This window comes from Vombatus ursinus, unplaced genomic scaffold (assembly GCF_900497805.2).
Source record: "Vombatus ursinus unplaced genomic scaffold, bare-nosed wombat genome assembly UNPS02014791.1, whole genome shotgun sequence".
Taxonomy (NCBI): Eukaryota; Metazoa; Chordata; class Mammalia; order Diprotodontia; family Vombatidae; genus Vombatus; species Vombatus ursinus.
This window is the reverse complement of record NW_020954569.1, coordinates 66517765-66539341: the sequence shown is the minus strand read 5'-3', so window position 1 is coordinate 66539341 and position 21577 is coordinate 66517765. Positions and strand designations below refer to the sequence as shown.

The following is a 21577-nucleotide window of genomic DNA, read 5'->3' as shown; positions in this document are numbered from 1 at the left end:
CAAGGATGCTCTTTTGTTTTCAAAGAAGATTTACCTAATCATCCCCCCTCCCTTCCATTTCCACCCCACAACACAGCACATATAGACACATAGATCTCTAACTCCTACACCCTTTATTGCCTATTCTGAGCATGCTCTGGAGTACTATAAATGAACAATTGCCAACGCTTCATGTTTCTGGCACTGACTCAGGGAGGTAGCCTACAGGGTGGTAGGGGAAGAGGGGAGAGGAGAGAATTCTCCCACCGGGAGCGGGAGCAGGAGTGAGAGCAAGAGTGAGAGGTACAAAAGGTGACATGCTGTTGTAAAAGCACTGGCCTTAGAATCAGAAGATTCAAATTAAAAAAAAAAAAAAGATTCAAATCTCAGCTATACTTACTGGTATGAAGAGAGGGTAAAAGACATTTGCCCTCTTTGAGCCTCAGTTTTCCCATCTATAAAATGGATAAAATAATATATGCCCTATCTAGTTCACAGCTCTGTTTGGAAGAGAGTGCCCTGCAAACTTTTGTGTATTTCAAGAAATCTTTCTGGTCCTGGGGGACCTACAATAGAATAGGAGAGATATGACACATTTGCAAATACCTTAAAATAAAATAAAATAAAATAAAATGAAATGTGATAGGCATATGGGAAAGGTACAAAGTACTATGAGAAACTTGCTTAGAATTCCTATCCTCAGGATGGTCAAGTGGTGGGACTGCCTCTTTGGAAGCCCTAGATGCTCACTTTATCCTGATATCAACCTTATAATGATATTAAAAGACTGAGAGGGGATAAAAACCATGTTTGGTTTATCCCAGGTTTTATACTCCATAGGATGGCTTGAAACCTTTGTGTATCCTTAGGAACAGCTGTTTGATACCCCTCATTTGGCCCTCCAATAGCTTCAAGTTGCTTTGTCTATTCGTGGGCTTGGTCTTCTCAACAAGATTACAAGCTTTTCAACAGCAGCGTCCATGTCCCAGGCACATCTGTATCCCCTGAAGTGCCTACCATAGTGCCTTTCGAATAGTAAGAGTTCACTAAATGTTTGTTGACCGACTGTAGATGACAGCACCTAAAGAGATCAGACTCGGTGTAAGGGGTGGCCACTATATGGCTGTCCCTTGTAGCTGGCAGCAGCCTCACTCACAGAGCTTGGCATCAGCTGTGGCTCTGCCTGGGGGGATGACCTACATTTGCTATCATCCTCAGATCTCTGGGCATCTATCTAGAGCAATTTATTTCATTATCTGCTCCATTCTGTCAGAGTCACTGAGGGAGAAGAATTCATGGGCTCCCTGCCAATGACTCTGGGTGACAGTCCAGGGTCAAATTTTATGAAGTCACAGAAACTTTTTCTTTCTCTCTCAATACACACACACACACACACACACACGTGTGTGTGCTTGTGTATGTGTGTGCATTTATGTATGTATATACATAAATGTATCATTTTTTAGTCATGTCCAACTCTTTGTGATCCCACTTGGAGTTTTCTTGGCAAAGATACTAGAATGATTTTCCATTTTCCTTTTCCATATCATTTTACAGATGAGAAGACTGAGGCAAACAAGACTTGCCCAGGGTCACACAGCTAGTAAATGTCTGAAGTTAGATTTGAACTCAGGAAGATGAGTCTTCCTGACTCCAGGCCTGGCACTCTATCCACTGTGCCACCTAACTGTCCATTATAATAACGTGGTACTATTTGCTTTCTGGCCAGTATCTGACTGTAACTGAGAACAAATGTATGGCTATAGAGCATCACTCTGAAGATCAAAGAAGATAAAGGAACTGGATTTGGGAAACAATATCATCGTATAAATTTAGAATTAATAAAAGTTCCAGTAATTTCATACACAACAACAAAAAAAAAACCCTAAAAAACTTACACTATGAAATATTCCACAGATCCCCAGCTAGTTCCTGAGGCCCTGGAGTTCTGCAGTAAGGTCCAAAAAACTCTGCTGTAAGCCATTAGGAATCACAAAATCCTAGGCCTTAGGAAATGAGGTCTGTGAATCTGCAATAAGGCTCCAACTCCAAATCCTTTGTGTGAAGGCAGAGTGAGCATATCCTTACAAAGGGCATCCCCAGAGTAACAGTAGGCACTCCTGGAGGGCTTTTTCAGACCTTAACTACAGAGCAGGGAAGTCTCCCCATATGAAAGCAGTCACCTTGTATTTATCCCTAGGTGGAACTGACCTCCTCTGCAGGCTTTCATTGGCTCATCTTTCCTCTGAGGCTGGCTGCCCCTCGATTCTGGGTGACCTCCCCCTGCAGCCAGCTGGTGTATACCAAGGGATACTAAACTAATCTACATGTTAGTAGAATTTATTAATTCTAATAACTTGGAAGGCAAATACGTTAGGTTAAAAGACATAAGTCTTTTAAGACATAAGTATCCTCTCCCATTCTAAAGTCAAATATGAGGAACTGGGAAGTTATTTGGGCCATAACCACAGTCTCTTCAATAGCCAGGAAGGCAACAAATTGACTACTTAATATTTTAGAGTAACTCTTCAAATGTTATTAGGCTCAGAGGGAACCTTGAGAAATTCTCTGAGTCTTAAAATATGGTCCAGTGGCTTTGGATTGAGAGAATCTGTTTTTTTTGCTTTTTAAATAAAACTGCATCTATCTATATCTATATTATATATATTACATCACCTACATTCTTTTCACAGTGAAATAAAACCGTATACACACACACACACATATCGTCTTTACATCACCTACATTCTTTTCACAGTGAAGTGACCAGATACGTTCAGAACATTTTGAATAGAACTAGAAAATGTCACAAAATTGTACTGACCAATACATTACACATTCATGTTACTCAGTTTCAACTGGGCCCTCACTGGAGCAAGGTGATTCTTTTATTCTTCCTTATTTGATTCCTTATTGCACTCCTCACAAAAGCTTCTCCAAACCTCCTTTTCTCTACTCAAGCCTCTCACCATCTTCCTCTCCCTTGTCTTAGCTGAGAATCTTGTCTCTTCCTTCACTGAGAAAACTGAGTCCATATAACCTCTTCTCTCATTCTCCTTATCTCAAAACTCCTTGACATCATCGCCTATATCCTCCTTCTTTTCCCCAGTCTCAGAAGTGACCCTTCTTGTCAAAGCTAGTCCCTCACACGTGCCCTTGATTGCATTCCTCCCCTTCTTCAGCCGATTGCAATTTCAGTCATTTCCTCCCTCTTGCTAATCTTCAACTTCTCCTCATATTTACTGGTTCCTTTCCCACTGCCTTCAAACATGCCAAAGTCTCTCCCATCCTTAAAATATTTACTAGACCTGCCATCTGCTCAAGTTATTGTCCTACAGCTCTTCTCATTTTCTCAGCCAAACTCTAAGAAAAAGCTGTAGCTGTCCTCTACATACAGCAATATCATACGCCACTCACTCCTCAACACTCTGCAGTCTAGCTTCAGACCTCACACTAGAATGAAATTGCTCTTTCCCAAGTTATCAGTAATTTTCTACTTGCCAAATCTTGTGGTCTTTTTTTCCAGTCCTTATCTTTCTTGACCTAGTTGTCACATATGACACTATTAACATTTCTAGTATTTCTTTGTTCCTGCATATTCTCCTCATCTGGGCTTTTTTAACACTACTCTCCTGGGTTTTCCCCCCTACTTTCCTAACTGCTCTTTCTCAGTGTCATCTGATGGCTCAAAACACACCCCTTAACTATAAGGTATATCTCTATGTTGAGGACGTCTAGACCTATACAGCCTTAAGCTTCACTCTTTCATCACCTCTTGATCATTTCAAACTGGATGTCCTGGAGTCATCTCCAGCTCAACATGTCTAAAATAGGATTCAATGTCTTTCTCCCCAAATTCACCCTTCTTTTAAATTTCCTTATTTCAAGTTGGTTACCAGGCATTATTCCGGATTCTTTAATCTAGTCTTTCCCTTCATATCCAATCAATTGACAAATCTTGCCACTGCTACCTTCACCCAGCCACTTCCCTCCACTAACACAGCGATCACCTTAGTGTGGGCCCTCATCTCCTACTACCCTTGAAACAGTCTCCCAAATGGCTTCCTATTGTCTCCAGAATCAAATATAAATTACTCTGATTCCAAACTCTCTTTTCTGTCTTATTATACATTACTCTGCTTCTTTCACTCTACAATACAATGAGAATGACCTTGTCTGGTTCTCCCCCTCCCATTTATGTGCCTCTGCACTGGCTACTCCCCATGCCTGGAATGCTCTCCCTCTTCACCTCTGGCTCAGAGAATCCCTCTCTTCCTTCAAGATGCAAGTCAAGTGCCACCTTTTACATAAAGCCTTCCTTGATTTCCCATGCTAGCATCCCCCAACTCCCCCCACCTTAGACTGGATTACTTTGTGTTTATTTGTATTTATTCTTTTTACATTTATTCTTTATACAGTTATCTATGCCCTTGCTGTCTTTCCCATTAAATGAAAGCTCCTGATTAGTATTAGGATGATTCATTAAAAATGATCAGGGATTGTTTCATTCATTGTGCTTGTATTTCCAGCACCCATCACAAGGCTTAGCACACAGTGGACCCTTAATAAAATCTTGTGGATTGACTGACTGATGACTCTAAATAGGATGTAGCAACTGCATGACTTCCCCACATTGAGTCTTTTGCGTCACACTCCTTTCCATGAATCCCTATATTTGTGATAGCTTTTTAGACACCAGGTCCAGGTCTGGTGTTCCCTCTGCCCTTCCTCTGTGGACAGGGTGGTGCAATCATGCAGCTGGGTTGCTGTTCCTTGGCTGCCACCAATGATCCATGACTACTTGAGCTCAGAGAACGCAGAATGATTTACTGAATAAGGGCACAATTTTATTCTGAAAATGCAGAATCAGGGCAGCTAGGTAGGGCAGTGGATAGAGCTCTGGCCTTGGAGTCAGGAGGACCTGAGTTCAAATCAGGCCTCAGTCACTAGACACTTGACACTAGCTGTGTGACCTTGGGGCAAGTCACTTAACCTCGACTGCCTCATGAAAAAAAATGCAGACTCTACAGTGCCTACTCTAGCCCCCACCCAAAGCAGCAAAGAACTAGTAGGAAACTGGGCAACTCCCTGTCCTAGAGCTTACCATCTTATGTCTTCATATGCAGCAACAAAATAAAGAGTGAATGGCGAGATTTTTGTCTCACCTTTGCCACTGACTCACTGTATGCCCTTGGATAAGTCACATCCTCTCTGGGTCTGTTTCCTCCTCTGTGAAATGAGAGGGCTTGGCTACATGACCTCTAAGGTCCTTTCTAATACTAATATTCCAGGATTCTATTCTATTCTAGGATCCTATTCTAAATAGAGAACTAAACGGGCTCACACCAAAGTTCTTCAGTTTGTTCCAACCCTCAATTTTCTCTTTTCTCTAGCTAGGGTTCTGGCTTACAGCTATCAGGCTTCAGAGTATCAGGAAGGCATACAACACTACCAGTACAATCAGCAGCACAATGACACAATGTTTCAGAATTTTATTTGCATACTTCTCCCATCTCTCCCCCCTCCATTTTTAAAATGGCTTTTCAAGTAGAGAGTGGTGATTCTGGTTTTTTAAAGCTATACTGTCTTGGGTTTCTGCATGTCTTGTAACATACCAATTCTCCAGACTTAAGATAAATTCTCAGTATGTACCTTCTCACAATGGCCTTGGCCAGTTCCTTTAATATGACAGAGAGGACAGAGCCCCAGCATGTCCCGAGAGAAGGAGCTACCCAACACTTTGTATTTACAGTCCTATGAATTGAATGCCAAGATCCCTGAGAGGCAGCATGTCACAACTGATAGAGTCAGGAAAGCCTGGGTCGTACCTCTGAAGCTTGCTGGTTGTATGACACTGGGAAAGAAAACTAATACCTTATTGCCTCAGGAAACTTGTTAGGACAATAAACTGAAGAAAAGATGCCTGTCTGCAGTGTTAGGGAGAGTTCTCTCATTCTACACCAGTGAAAGTACAGGTATTGACAAAAAAAAAAAAACCAAAAACAAAGACCATGCATAGTGTGAAGTCACTATGGTAGAAGAGTGGACAGAAATCGCATTGACCTTGAGGACATTCTATCAAAGACAGGCAGGCACCTCTTCTTTTTCTGGAGTCCTGAGAAACCACTTTCTTTGCAGTGGATGGGTAGGTTAGTCTCTTTGATCCTCAGGAAAAATCTTTAGCAGTAGTAAAATTATAAGCTGTCTGTCACCTTACCCCTGGAGGAAATTCAATACATAGTAATATCAAATATCAATTACATATTCAGAAACCCCTTAGAAAATAAATGCACAAAGAAATGACAAATATGTGTGGGGGGAACCCAGGCAAGATTTTTATGAATTGACAAAGAATGAAATAAGCAGGGCCAAAATATATGATGTTCACTCCTCCAATGGCTCAACATGTCCCTGGAGGCTTTAAAGGGCAGCTAAGCCTGCCAACAAGGCAAGCCAACGCAGGCTAGGAAGCAGTAATGGAGGAGGAACGTGGCCCCTGAGAAGGAACTGTTCTTCAGTGGGAAAGAGAGGATTTCTCTCTCCTCCCTTGTCCATCAGTGATGGGATCTAACATCAGAGCTGCTTGCCTAGAAGACATACCATTCAGCAGCTGGGGGGCCAGTTAGAGAGTCTGAGACACAGCTGGGAGAGCAGAGACTTCTGACAGACATGAACACAGAGAGGTAGAAGCAGCTTAAAGAGGTGTGACCTCTGGCAGAAAAGAAGAGAGCTGGCTAGGGAGTCAAGAGACAGCTGACCATGGTCACTAAGCATTGAACTGTGGAGAGAAGTAGACACTGGGATCCCAGTTCAATGACTCACATAGCAGAGATACTGAGCCCAAGGTTGTGTGTGTGTGTGTGTGTGTGTGTGTGTGAGAGAGAGAGAGAGACAGAGAGAGACACAGAGAGACAGAGAGAGAGAGCATGCATGCACCTTGGCCACATGTATCCTTATGTGTGTACCTCATTATCACCACTATATTCTAAGGCTGTGTTCTAGATACTTTGTTTTTGCAGGAGAGTGTGCTCTAGGTTTAGAGGGGGGCACATTTTGAAGTTCCTATTCTTACTATACCATTTTTGTAACTCCTATAGCTTTGGGTTAATTGTTTCTACTGGATGACTGTTCACGAGAAACACATTCATTGATTGAGCCTCATGAGGTATAGTTTCAGGAGGTCGAACACATAGGACACTCCTGGAACCTAGCAGCAGCCATCCTTTGGGAGGATCAAACCCTTTAGTGCAAGTTCTGAGTTGCGGGGAGTGTTCAAGAGGGGATGTTACATAAACAATGACTACAACAACATAAAACTTAAAAAAAAAAAGTATCTTCTTTCTCCAGGTGTCCCCTCAACACCCACTGTTACTCTACCATCTCAACAAGCTGAGCAACCAGCATCACAACAGGAACACAAGTGGAAAAAGGGGAAAGAAAACTCAAGACTCAGTGTTTCTTACCTCCGGTCGTTTCTTCTCCTTCGGAACAATTTCTTAGTATGTGCAATCTCTGCTTCATGGGGCATTGGATGATAACCCTGCATTGGGGGGAAAAGAATTTGTCATCAATAATTCTGAAAGTAAGAAGCTCTCTCATGTGCTAAATCAAAATCTTTATGGGAAAAACTATGTATTATTACGATTGATAAATAACCAGAGTAATAACTAGCATTTGTATAACAACCTCACAGTTATTATCTAATCTAATCAATAATAATTCAAATATTAATAGTAATAAAAGCATGGACTATGTGATCAATATAGATTATTCAAGGAAACTTTATAAACTATGCAACATATCACCACCAGTTGTAAAAACTGAGGAACATCTAGTAAGATATGATCTGGTGTTTTTGTGGATGAACTGAGAAATCCCCATTCTACAACGTTATTGTTGTTTCTTAGTTCAGTTGTGTCCGACTCTTTGTGACCCTGTGGACCATACTGTCTTTTTTTTTTTTGGCAACGATATTGGAGTAGTTTGCCATTTCAAACAAACAGAAGCAAAGTGACTTGCCCAAGGCCACACAGTTAGTAAGTGTCTGAGGCTAGATTTGAACCCAGATCTTCCTGACTCCAGGTCCAGCACTCTATCTACCGGGCCACCTAGTTGCCTCAAATATCCTAGAGAATTCAACCTATAAACTACACTGAAGAAACCAGACCACTGTTGCTAAACCATCGTATATAATCACCAAGACATAACACTGAACCATAAAAACTTAAAAATAACATTTTTATGGATGTCATTACATCAAATATGCATAATTTCAAAGTACATGCAAAAGCCTGCAAAATATAGAGATCTAGCAGAGGAGTTCAAGGTCCTGTGGGAATAAGGTAAGGTACATATTTTTACCATCCTGTCTGCTATCGGAGTTAGAACAAGAATTCTTGGAGCAAGTTTACAGAGAGAGCTCATATTGAATACTTTTGTTCAACTATTAAAAAAAGATCTCTACAATGCCATAGAAACCTCCTTACCCTGGAATTTCACCCCACCCTGGATCTCTCACACTGGAAGTACTCTTTGCCCCTGTAGCCCTTTCCTCTTATTGGCTGGTTCCTCCCAGAACCTACATTTTAAGGAAATTGCTCAGTCCAGCCAAGCCTTAATTCTTTTCCAGGCCTCACTCTCCACTCCTGATTCTCTGTACTTTCTCTACAATGTCACAAAAGTCTTCTCACTGTGAAAATTTGCTCCACTCTTAGATTTTTCATACTAGAAATACTCTCTGCCCCTGTGGCCCTGTCAGAACCTCCATTTAAAAGAAAATACCCAAGCCAGCCACGTCTTCACTCCTCTTCAAAGTTCCTCCTGACCTTCTGGACTTTCCCTATAATGACCCTCTCCAGATATTTCTCCTTTTTCTCCACATATCTTTTAGGTTCCCTTTCTGTGTTTTCCCCCATTAGAATATTAAGGTCTTTGTGGTCAGGGACTATTATTCTTTCTGCTTGTACTAGTACCAGTATTCCCAGAACTTAGTACATTGTCTGCCTTATAGTATATGATTAATAAATGCTTAGTGATTTGACTTAAGTATGAGGACCCCATTGGCAGTCTGAGGAAGCCTATGGGTGGACCCCTTCTGAAAATAATATTTTTAGCTGCATAAAATGAAATACACAGAATTACAAAGGAAACCAATTACGTGGAAATACACTTATCAAAATATGTTTTTAAAAATGTTCATGGACTCAAAAACTCCTACATTAGATCATTAAACATAAAAGAATAATAGTAACATAGTGACTTCTCCCAGGACCATTTCTATCTAAACCACATTGAGAAAGATAAGAAAGAGATGATAATGATGATGATGATGATGACCTACTCCATGAAATTCTACTCCAATACTTCACTGTGGTAGGGAGGCAATCCTTAGGTGAGCTAAGTGTAAGCTCTGGAGGTTCTACTATTCTGGAAAGACTTTCAATGTAGCCCTACTGCTTTCCAAGGCCCAACCTAGGTAAGAATGGAGAAGCTGTTCGTCAGTAGGTTGGATACTAGATGATGATTTTTTTTGGTCATGGCAACTCACAAAATAAATAAAAAGTTCAAATGGCCCTTGGTCCTTTATGGGTCCCTAATGCTTTCAGTGACATTAGTGGATTAGCCAAAAAAGGAACAGGAGGTGCTAAGAATTACACATTTCTTAGGCTATCTTTAAGAATTAGTTACTATAAATGTGAGCTCTTGGTCCAATAGCCAACTACTTGACAATACTACAAGAATAAACTCCTAGAAACATAGTTTCAGATATAGAAATACAAGGTGGCAGAGATGTGGAGAGAAGCTTTCAGACTTAGAGATAGACGGGCACATACACAAATCTAAAAGCCCATGACTTAGTATCAGGCGAAAACGCAAAAAGAAAGGTGGATCCTCAACAAGAGAGGGGAAAAAAAAATTTAACAAGAGGATATGAGACTGAGATGTGCAGCCTTACTAAGATATTCAGGCCACATTAAATTTGTGCCTCCAAAGGGAAAGAAGGATTGACCAAGTAGGAAAAGGTGTTCACTAAAGCGCAACATAGGCCTTGCCCTCTGCAGGCTTTGGGTAGAAAGTCATTTCCTTTTGTACAACAGCAGGAACAATTTACATTAACTGATCTTCAAGTCTCTCCAGAAAAAAATGGAGGAAGTTTCACCAACCAAAGAATCCAGGAGCAGGAATCATGAAAGAGATGTAAAGGGTTTCAGAACTGTAATGAAGGTCAGGAAAGACTGAGTTTGCACCTACTCTTTTTTTTGGGGGGGGGGGAGGAAGAGACAATTGGGGCTGAGTGATTTGCCCAGGGTCATGCAGCTCGTGAGCCTCTGATGCTAGATTAGAACTCAGGTTCTCCTGACTCCAGGGCAGGTGCTCTATCAACTGCACCACCTAGCTGCCTCTTGCATCTACTCTTATCCAAGTCATTGATGACAAAGCTGCAGATCTCCATTGCCACTAAGTACTAAGTAGATGTTAGCCATGGGTGACTCCAAGGTTCCTACCCCACTTGGACCTACTTCTTCCTGGACTCCTCATCATCACTGGACCTGGGCATGTGGGGTTCCTCCACCAGCCACACTCGGGGGCTGGGTTTGGAAGCTTTCTTGCCTTGGAATCTACCACTATGAAGATATTGTTCAGAGTCCGAGCTGTACCTACTCCGTCTCATTTATTTAACATGTCCACACTCTACATGACTATTGAATGCCCAGTCAGAAAGAAGCCTATACTAAAACCAAAGTTCTTGCCTCAATAACTCCCTTTGAGTTTCCCATCACTGGGTCCACGAATGAATAGAATGAATGAAAAAGCATATATTAAGACCTCACTGTGTGCTAAATGCTGTGCTAACTCCCTATGATAACAAATAGCAAAACTGAGATAGTCACTGATCTCAAGGAGTTCACACTCCAATTGAGAGAGACAACAGGTAAAAGAAAGTTTGGCTGCAGGGATGATGGAAAGGTCTGAAAGTCCTAAAGGTATAGTGGTGGAGTGGATGGCAAGGCCAGAAGTCCTTAGGTTGTTAGTTCCAAAGTAAAGAGTACAAAGCACAGAGGCAAGGCAGCTGGTAAGGCCTAGTGGTTGCTGACTCCCATATCATCTGAGCCCTTTGAGTAGTCAAACAGCTTAGACAGAGGAGAGAAGGTAAGGTTGGAAGCAACCTTAGAGCCTGGTTGGAGGCAGGCATTGGAGGGTGGTGGTTCTTCCCACTGCCCAGCCTTTCAAACAGAGGAGTTTGCAGAGCTGGTCTTATTGTATGCTAAAAGGCAATAAGAAATATTTCATGCAATGCTTGGTCTTCTGCATCTTGTAGTGCTTATGATGAGCATAAGCAAAAACACTACCATGATAATCAATCAACCAACACTTATTAAGCACCTACTATGTGCAAGGCAGTATGCTAAGCACTGAGGATACAAAAGAGGCAGAAGACAGTTCCTGCTCTCAAAATATAAACAAAGCAAGCTATGTACAGGATAAACAGGGAAAAATTAACAGAGTGAAGGCATTAGAATGAATAGGGTTTGGGGAAGGCTCCCAGTAAAAATGGGATTGCAGCTTGTGTGGTAATATCTGAGGCACTAAAGGAGAAGGTAGAGAAAATTTATGAATAATTTTACAAGATCTTCCAAATAGGGGCAGTTAGGTGGCGCAGTGGATACAGCACCGGCCCTTAAGTCAGGAGAACCTGAGTTCAAATCCAGCCTCAGACCAAACACTTGACACTTACTAGCTGTGTGACCTTGGGCAAGTCACTTAACCCCAATTGCCTTTAAAAAAAAAAAAAGATCTTCCAAATAAAGTCAACATATACTTTGACCCTCAGTAACCTCATTGTGAAGGATGTCAAAAAAAATTTTTTTTAAATGGTTAAAGTTTTAAGAGTAAACAAAGAACTGTAGACTATTCTGAAACCTTTTGTGGCTATGCTATGAATACTTTCTAGACATGGACATGGGCAAGCACTGAATAAAGATAGTAAAAAAAAATGAAATTAACTATATTTCAGTGGACAGGAAATGACTAGTTATTGATTTGTGAATTATATCAGAATCAGTTTGTGTGCAATCACATCATCAACTAGTTGAAACAAACATCAAATCAGACAAAAGGCTAAAGGTGAAAACAATTGCAGCAGCTTCAGCCTGACCTATTCAAATAAGACATAAATGTCAAAAAATAGGAAAAGGAAAAAGACAGATATTAATCTTGATTATAGCCATTTCCTACACAAGTTTAATGAATAATAAATAGATGCCACAATGAGGAGGCCAAAAGAGCCTAGAAACTGCCTTAGCCAGAGAATACTTGCTCTTCTTGCCAAGAAGAGAGAGACAGCAGCCAAAGGCAACACTGGCTTAGAATGTTAACATTTGCAAAACACTACCTAGGAGAATGGAGGAAGATTACAAACAGTACGGACTCAAAAAGCAGCAAAAAGGAGAAGTGAAAATAAAATATCTGCTACAAAAATAAAATATTCCCCTACAAAAAAGTTTGTAGTGAGACCAACTAAGCCAGAATATCTCAAGAGCATTCATAGATGGAACTCTCAGGAGGACAATGAATGAGGGGAAAATGGAACAAATATGACCACATTTCTAAAATGATCTGCCTTTAGTAACAGAGGAATTACCATGTTTGGATCCTTATACCTCAGTCTACAAAGAAATAGAAATATACATGTATATATTTTGTATCTAATTATGGGTGTACGTTTGCTCCAATAGAACATAGGCTACTTGAAGGCAGAGACTCTTTCATTTGTCTTTGTACCTTTGGTGTCTCGAATATTATAGGTATTTAACAAACACTTGCTTATTGACTAAATCATCGGCAAGTTTTCTAAGGAATATCTACCAAAATATTGAGGGCCTTTCACTGATTCTTTTGATATTTCATTGATACTAATGTAGCAGTTGGCTATCTATCTTTTATACATCATCCTTATTACATAATAGGACCAACTCCCTTTCTCAATCATACTTGTATTTGTTACCAATTTTCACATTATTCCTTATGCATACACCATTATTTGTAATACAGCACAGCCTACTCACTCTCATACTTCATAGTTTTCTATTCCCTTGGGGGTACCTGTAGTTATGAGTCTTCTGAGATCATGGTGTTTCTTGATTCATAACCCCTATGTAAGGCAGCACTAGGAGAAAGATATGGTTTGCACACAAATCACCCTGAGATAAACTTTGGAAGCCCAGTTGGGATCAGCCTCCAATTTACAGGTTCAGGTCCTCTCAAAGCCATGTCATATTGGTTTATTTTTTCTCAAATGCTTAAATCAATACTACTTCTAGCTTTCCTCACCCCCAACCCTGGAACATCTTCTGGGTTCTAGGGCTGAGGAAGGCTGGCATGCCAATCTCTAGGGTTCATTTTGTTTACATCTGCCTAGAAAGTCTTTCCCCTCTTCTCTTAACAGAATCCTGCCCATTCTTCCACGTGCAGCTCAAACCCTACCTCTTCCACGCAGTCTTTCCAAATTACTCATTGGAGCAAATGGACACATTGATCATTTCCCTTTTCAAAACTCCACAACATTGCCTGCCACCTTCATACGCTGTCCTATGTAATCTTTTAGCCATTTTATGTATTTAAGCCTTGTTGATTCAATTAGACAATAAGCCTCTCAAAGGCAGGAACCTTGCTGCTTACTTCCTCTGTATCCCCACAGCAACAAGTACATTGCAGGGCTAAGATTGAGGGGTCAATGAATACCTTCAAGTCTGAATTTGCTCTGTGGCATTGGCTGCTGGTGAGAACAGAGCAGGGGGTGTTCTGAAAGCAGAGAAGGCTTTGTCTAATTTGAGACAGGGAAGGGCATAGAAACTAAGGGAATGGATTTTCCAGGGGCAGAGCCAAGATGGCGGAGTAAAAGCAGTGACTTGCTTAAGCTCTCCCCCAAACCCCTCCAAATACCCGTAAAAAATGGCTCTAAACAAATTCTGGAGCAGCAGAACCCACAAAAAGACAGAGTGAAACAAATTTCCAGCCCAAGACTTGGACTGGACTTTGTAATTGGAAAGGTCTATTGTGCCGGGTTGACAGAAGAGCACAGTTCAGTGTGGGCCACACAGGCAAAGACCAGGCCTCAGTGAACCTGGAGCAGGCCTCAGGGAACTGAATCATGGGCAGCCGCGACAATTTCCAGACTTCTCAACCCACAAACGCCAAAGACAACTTATAAGGTCAGTAGGAAAGGTCTGTGACCTCGGTGAGAGAAAAGCTTGGTCCCAGCCCCAATCCCGGCACAGCCCCAGGGGAAGGTAAGAGGGAATGAGTGAAATCTTATTCTCGTTGGATTTGGCTTAAGGAGGGAATAACATACACACTCAATTGGGTATGGAAATCTATCTTACCCTACAGGAAAATAGGGGAGAAGGGGATAAGAGAGAGGGGAGGATGATAGAAGAGGGGTCAGATTGGGGGGGGGTAATCAGAAGCAAACACTTCTGAGGAGGGACAGGGTCAAAAGGAAGAATAGAATAAATGGGGGGCAGAGTAGGATGAAGGGAAATATAGTTAGTTTTTCACAACATGACTACTATGGAAGTGTTTTGCATGACTACACATGTATAACCTGTATTGAGTTGCTTGCCATCTCAATGACAGTGGGTGGGGAGGGAGGAAGGGAGAGAATTTGGAACCCAAAGTTTTAAAAACAAATGCTAAAAATTGTTTTCACATGCAACTGGGAAATAAGATATACAGGCAATGGGGTATAGAAATCTATCCTGCCCTACAGGAAAATAGAAGGAGAAGGGGATAAAAGAAGGCGGGGGGGATAGAAGGGAGGGCAGATTAGGGGAAGGGATATTCAGAATGCATGCCATCTTGGGGTGGGGGGAGGGGCAAGATAGGGAGAAAATTTGGAACTCAAAATCTTGTGGAACTGAATGTTGAAAACTAAAAATAAATATTTTTTTTTTAAAAAGAGAGAAATTAAGGGAATAATCAGGGCCCCGATCCCCATGAAACCCTCTTTAATCTCCCCAGCTGCTGGTCTCTCCCTGCTCAGGTTTTCCTAGAGTACTCTGCCTGATCTCTTCCTGCTCACCTCTCACTATGTCTCATCCTACTTTGCCTGCTTGTCGCATTCTCCCAGGGCTGCAGTGACTTCCTTTGTGTCCTTATATTCCCCTGTACCTTTCATCTGGCAAGCATTTCATAAATTCATTAATGAATTGAATACAAAATAGTCCTGGACACTCAGACCACACTGACTTACTCCCCCTACTGGTCTCATTTTTTTTTTTTTCCCATTTAGGGCCTACCTCAGTTCATAATAAGACATTTGCTTTTGTGATCTTAGGAGAGAATATCTGCTATGTTTGTCTGTTCCATACAGGGGCAGAGGTTGTACAGGTCCCATGGATGGAGCCAGAAAGTTTAATTTCAATTCCTGGACTAACCATTTACCAGCTGTATGACCTTGGGCATATCACTTTTCCTTAAGCCTATGTCCTCATCTGTTAAACAGAATGCTCTCTAAAGTTCCTTCCAGCTCTCAGGACCCTGGCCAAACTCTGGGGAATCTGCCCAGACCATTCTGATCACAGAACCTCAGGGCCACAGAGAATCAAAGTTTAGCACTAGAAGAGCCATTAGAAATCATTTCCAACCTCTCCTTCTCCCATTTCCACAACCCATTTTACTGCTATCACACTGGAGCCGTCACGTCCTACCCGGCCTCTGGGCAGCTGAAATGGAGATTCACACACATGGACACATCCAGCCTCTCCTGCTGGTTCTACTCTAGGCTCATGGTTCAAACTTCAGCATTCATCCCTGACTCCTCACTCTCACATATCCCACACACTCAGTCAGTTGTCAAATTTGGTCCTGTTTAACTCCAAATCCTCTCTTGCACCTGCCCCCTTCTCTCCATTTATCCATTACCGCCCTAGCTCAGGCCCTTATCACATGCTGTCTGGACTATTGCAATAGTCTCCTAATTGGTTTCCCTGACTCAGGTCTCTCCTCACTCCAACCCATCCTCCACAGTTAACAAAGTGATTTTTCTAAGGCTCAGGTCTAATCATGTTACTCCCTTATTCAATAAACTCCAATGGCTCCCTATTACTTCTAGGATTAAAATATAAGTTCTGTTTGGCATCTAAAGCCCTTCATACCTTCGATCTATCTTACCTATCTAGACTTATTACATATAACTCTCTTTCATGTATACTACATTCTAGTCAAACTGACCTTCTTATATCTCATATGTGGCACTACATCTCCTATCTCCTTTAGCACTGGCTGCCTCTCCCCCCATTCTCTCTCACCTCTTCCTCTTCAAATCTCTAGCTTCCTTGTAAAGCTCAACCTTATACACAAAGCCCTCAAATTAGTTTATATCTATAGTGTGTATGTGTGCACATAAACCGTGTGTGTGTGTGTGTGTGCGCGCGCGCACGTGTGTGTGTGTGTATGCGTGTGTATTCTCAAGAACATCAGAGTTCCTTTGAAGGTCTTTGTGTTTTGGTTTGGAGCTGGAGCTGGATCCTGACTACTTGTACTTGGTGGTGGCTGGTAGTCAGTCATGAGATGTGACCTCACCTTACAGTCCACAGATTTATGTACAGAAGCGTGGTCTGAAGACACCCTTACCTATGCCAGCAGTAGAGGGGACAACCGAGGAAGATAGAATCTCCTAACATTTGCAGATGAAAAAATTGGAAGGACTTGCCTATTATCCCACTGAACTTGCGGCAGATCTACGGAGCTAGGATCACCTTGGTCATCTACACTGGGGCATCTAGGACATATCTCCCCTTTCTTCTATCCCAAACCCTTGTGTCTTTACAAAGGAAGGGCCAGGTGACTCACCTTTCCAAGAACTCAGCTTATACTACTAAGAGGAGGAGAATATGGAGGTACAATTGAATGCCAGGATCAGCTGACCCAATATCTCCTGTGGAATTTCCCAGGGGACTACAAATGAAATAACATGGCACCATGGAAAAACTGGACTTGGCCTCAAATCCTATCTTGGACACTGACTACTAGTGATCTTGGGCAAATCACTAAAACTTCCTGGGCCTCAGTTTCCTGATCTGTAAAATGAGGGGATTGGATGAGATAGTTTCTAAAGTCCCATTTGGCCTTAGATCCTATAACCCATTAATGAACCAGTACAGCAAAGGGGTCCTAAAGTTATCAATGGTGAACTTGGACCTTGATGGTTCTATGTAGAGAATAATAACTTATAATTATTCTTGGAAAGCCTACGTGCACAGCCCTGCTCCAACAATCTGGTCAACAATGTGTGTATAGTTGACTTTGGGGCAATCACAGTGGGCCCCTAGGGCTCCTGGCAGTGTGGGCTGTATAATTGTCTTGAAAGGATATTATTTGTTTTCCTTTATGAAAAAAAGAGGAAAAAATGGAAAAACACTAAATCTTCGTCCTGTTCTTCCTCCCCCAGCTCCTGGCCCTCCCTAATGGCACCCCCACCTCCTACCCCCAGATCTCCTCAGAGTCCATTCATTTCAGGAACATGCTGGGTGTGCCGTAAGCAGACAATGGGCCGGAAACTACACTTTGTCCCCACATTGCATTGGGCTGCCTGCCCAAGCTTTAGTTCTTCCCTATGATGCTTACATGGTCAGAAAGCCCACCCAGGACTTTGGAAATCACCTCCTAACCTACTAGATGCCCTAACTCCAGCCACATCCTCTCCTTACCCATAGCCTGGCCAAACACACAGAGACAAATGGACTTGGACACACACACACACACACACACACACAGGACAGGAGATAGGAGAATGGGGAGGGAGGAGGAGAGAAGGTGAATGTCACAGTCCTAGACCTCACCCTGGATCCTTACTGAACCCAATCTATGCTGGAGGGGCACGGGAAGCCGTTTAGCCACCCTGGATACCTAATGGAACTTGAGTTGACTTCTGCATGGAACAGGGCATACCCAGGGTAGGAAGAAACAGTGACTTGTGGAGGAGTCTAAGAGTCCCACTGGGTACACTGGGAGTAGGACTGAAATATTTTGCACTATTTTGCACTTTGGTGTGAAGATGTGTGCTCTGGGAGGCCAGATCATGACCTGAGGCCAGTGAAATCCTGGCATGGTTCCTCATACAATCCTGGCCTTTGTACGAGGGTTACCCCTTCCACACCCATCACATTCGTGGGTCTGGGAATGATTCAGTCTGACTAAACTGTACAGGGTCAAAAGGGCTCAGGCCTAGCCCTGAATTTAAAACAGGACCTGAAATTGGAGCAAAAAGGCAAAGTAGTGGGCAGCTAAGTGGCTCAGTGGATGGAGCACTAGCCCTGGAGTCAGGAAAACTTGTTCAAATCCGGCTTCAGACACTTACTATCTGTGTGACCCTGGAGAAGTCACTCAATCCCAATTGTCTCCCCCAAAAAAGAGAGTGGGATGGGTTACATGACATTTCCGCTAGTGAAATAAGAAATAGAATGATTTGCACCGCCTTCCTTTTGGGAAGGAGGGTCATTTAGATTCAGTTATGGCTAAAGAATGAAGCGGAATGGTTATGCACCATCCTATGAGGAGAAATAATGTCAAGGTACGATCAGGTACACAGGATACTAGCACTGTGAGCAGTGTGATACAATGGGAAGAGCCCAGGCTTATCTCTGTCCTTTGACACCTCGACCTTAATAGCTAATAACAGCTAGAATTTATATAACATTTTAAGATTTGCAAAAAATCTTTACCTATCTTATCTCAATTGATCCTAACAACAAGCCTGTAAGGTAAGTTCCATTATTATTATTGTTATTATTATTATTATTATTATTATTCCCAGTTTACAATTAAGGAAGCTGAGGCAAGAGAGGTCAAGTGACTTGCACAGGGTCACACAGATAGTAAGTGTCTAAAGGTATGATTTGAACCCTGGTCTCCCTGACTGAGTCTAGCACTCTGTCCACTACACTGTCTAGCTGCCTAATAACTTAATATAGCCAGGCCTTAGTCTTCACATCTGTAAAATGAGGGGATTAGACTAGATGGCCTCGAAGGTCCCTTCTGAGTATACATCCTATGACCTTGGAGGTCAACTAGTTCACACCTCTCATTTTGTAGATGAGGAAATGGAGGCCCAGAGAGGCTAAATAACTTCCCCGGTAATCCCCACTTTAAGCAAAAGGTATGGTGACAATGAATTTACAAAACAGAGAAATTGTTGGATGGTTACTGGTTTTACAAAAAGGTTCTTTTCCTTGGGAAACAGATTTTTATACTGTAGGGACCCTTAAAATTGCAAATTCCCTATGCACAGGTAAAATAGGGTTCAATGATTTTATACAGATTTTTCCAGGAATAAAGGGAATGAATAAGACATGGCATGCTGTATTTAAATTAGCCTTCATTATTGTTGAGTGAGTACAGGGACTCTCCTGGCTGGTCTGTGGCCCTCCAAGGACCCACTCATTAAACAGGCTTCCTGGTTCCAGGCAGTTGCATTGCAGTCCCTTGGCTGTCTTTTTCAGCAGCTCACACAGACTCAACACCACTGAGGTGCTGTCCCCAAGCCCATCAATCCCGCTGTCTGCCCAGGGAAGCTCATTGTCAGAGAAATCACCAGTGGAGGAACAGATAAGACAAGTAAAAGGGAATTCAGAGGGCAGAGGGAGCAAGAGTGCGGTGAGGGGAAGGGCTGTGTTCTCTACATGGTCATTCTGGCCACTGGTGCCAAAGTTGGAAAGTAGCTTGGATGGGCAGGCAAGCATGTTCCTTTAAAGATATAGCAATAAAAACAAACAAATAAAGATGCACAGATAGATAACTAGATAGATGAGAGAAATAAAGATATATGAGTGAGTTGAGGATGATAGTACTAAGATTAAATGCTCAGTGGGAAAAGCGAATTTTAATGTCAGAACTGTGTTCTTGGACTTTGTACTAGGAACAGCTATCCATATAATAGAACTTTTACCTGTATCTTATGGTTAAAAAAAAAATGTGTGTGACCTTACTGTATTTGGGTATATCTATCTATCTATCTATCTTCCTATATCTTACCCTGGAATAAGAGGAATAACTCTCTCTCCTCTGTGCCAGGCCACTTTTCCTCTTTGTCACTGGGCAAAAAGGTACTGGGGTTGAACATATTTAAATGTAAAAACAGGCCAGGGCCACTACAATCAAGCTAAGGACAGAGAGGGAGGGCAGAAGAGGTAGAGATGATAGTGAAAGAAAGAACAACATGATCTATTGGAAGATGCAGCAAGGATCCACCTCCCACAGCACTACACAAGAAAAAGAAAGTAGCTTAGATTCTCTTAAATTATTACAGGACTGAATGGAAAACCTTTGTCTCAGTCCATTAATTTCCACGAAATACCCAGCACCGTGCTAGGTCATCGGATCATAGATATGGAGATGGAAGGTCATCAAATCCAACCACATCATTCATTCACATCTATAAAATGAGAGGATTATACTAGATGACTTCAAAGGTCCCTTCAGGCTATCTATCCTATGACTTTAGAGGTCAACTAGTCCACACCTCGAATTTCATACTTGGAGGTCATCATATCCAACCACATCATTTGACACATGAGGAACCTGAAGCCTGGCGAGGTTAAGAGATTTAAGATACACAGTGTGGGGGATAGAGCACTGAGCTGCCAGCCAGGAAGATGCGAGTTAAAATCCTACCTTAGAACCTAGCTGTGTGACTATGAGCAAGTCACTTAACCTCTCTCAGCCTCCTTTTTCTCAAATGTAAAACTCGAAAGATAATAGTATCTATCTCCCAGGGTGGTTCTAAGGATAAAATGAGATAATATTTGTAAAATATTTGGCACAGTGCCTGGCACACACAAGGCACTTAATAAGTACTTATTTCCTTTCTTTCTAATTTCTTTGTCCAAGAGTCACACAGATAAAAAGTTGCAAAGCTAATATCTGAACCCAACTCTTCCCACTCCAAATCCATTGCTCTTTCCATTGTATCATGCTGTCTCCTTTCTGTCCTTATTTCTCTTGGTCTATAATATCCAGATTGGGGGGCTGCTGGGGATTGGGCATTCCTGGGGAAAGTATAAAAGCACTGATTCATATAACTTAAGAACTGGAAGAGACCCTGGCCTCAGGGAACATCTTGTTCATGGTTCTCAAAATTTGAAGTGGGAACCCCTAAGGGTCCCTGAGACTGATTTACAACATATTCCTTGAATTCAAAATGATTTTCACAGTAATACTAAGGCATTTTAGTTTCTAATATGGGAAATATCAATAAATGTAACCTAAGTCAGCAAAAGCTCTCTCGACTGGAGTCCTCAATAATTTTGGGTACTGACACCAAAAAGTTTAAGAACTGCTGCTCTATCCCAACCTTTTCATTTTTGAATCAATTGAATTCAATTAGACAAGCATTCACTAAACATCTATTAGGTATCAGGAGTTGTGCTAGGTGATGAGCACACAAAGGCAAAATGAAAAGTCTCTACCGTCAAGAAGCTTTACACTCTACTGGGGAGAGGGGAGAAGGAGGAACAACATAAAAACAGATAAATGTGCCAAAGCTTTAAGAAGTAAATATAAAGCAATTTCTTTGAGGTGGTAGACTAACATATCAGGG

The 21577-nt window shown here is 41.9% G+C and overlaps 1 protein-coding gene across 3 annotated transcripts in view; it reads right to left on the bottom strand.

Moving 5' to 3' along the window:
- The window catches only part of CTIF (cap binding complex dependent translation initiation factor), a 484134-nt gene that overhangs the window by 224143 nt on the left and 238414 nt on the right, over positions 1-21577 (bottom strand). For all 3 annotated transcript variants that reach the window (XM_027869083.1, XM_027869084.1, XM_027869085.1), the window contains exon 7: positions 7443-7519. In XM_027869083.1, coding sequence (XP_027724884.1) covers positions 7443-7519 — 77 coding nt within the window. The remainder of the gene's footprint in view (positions 1-7442; positions 7520-21577) is intronic.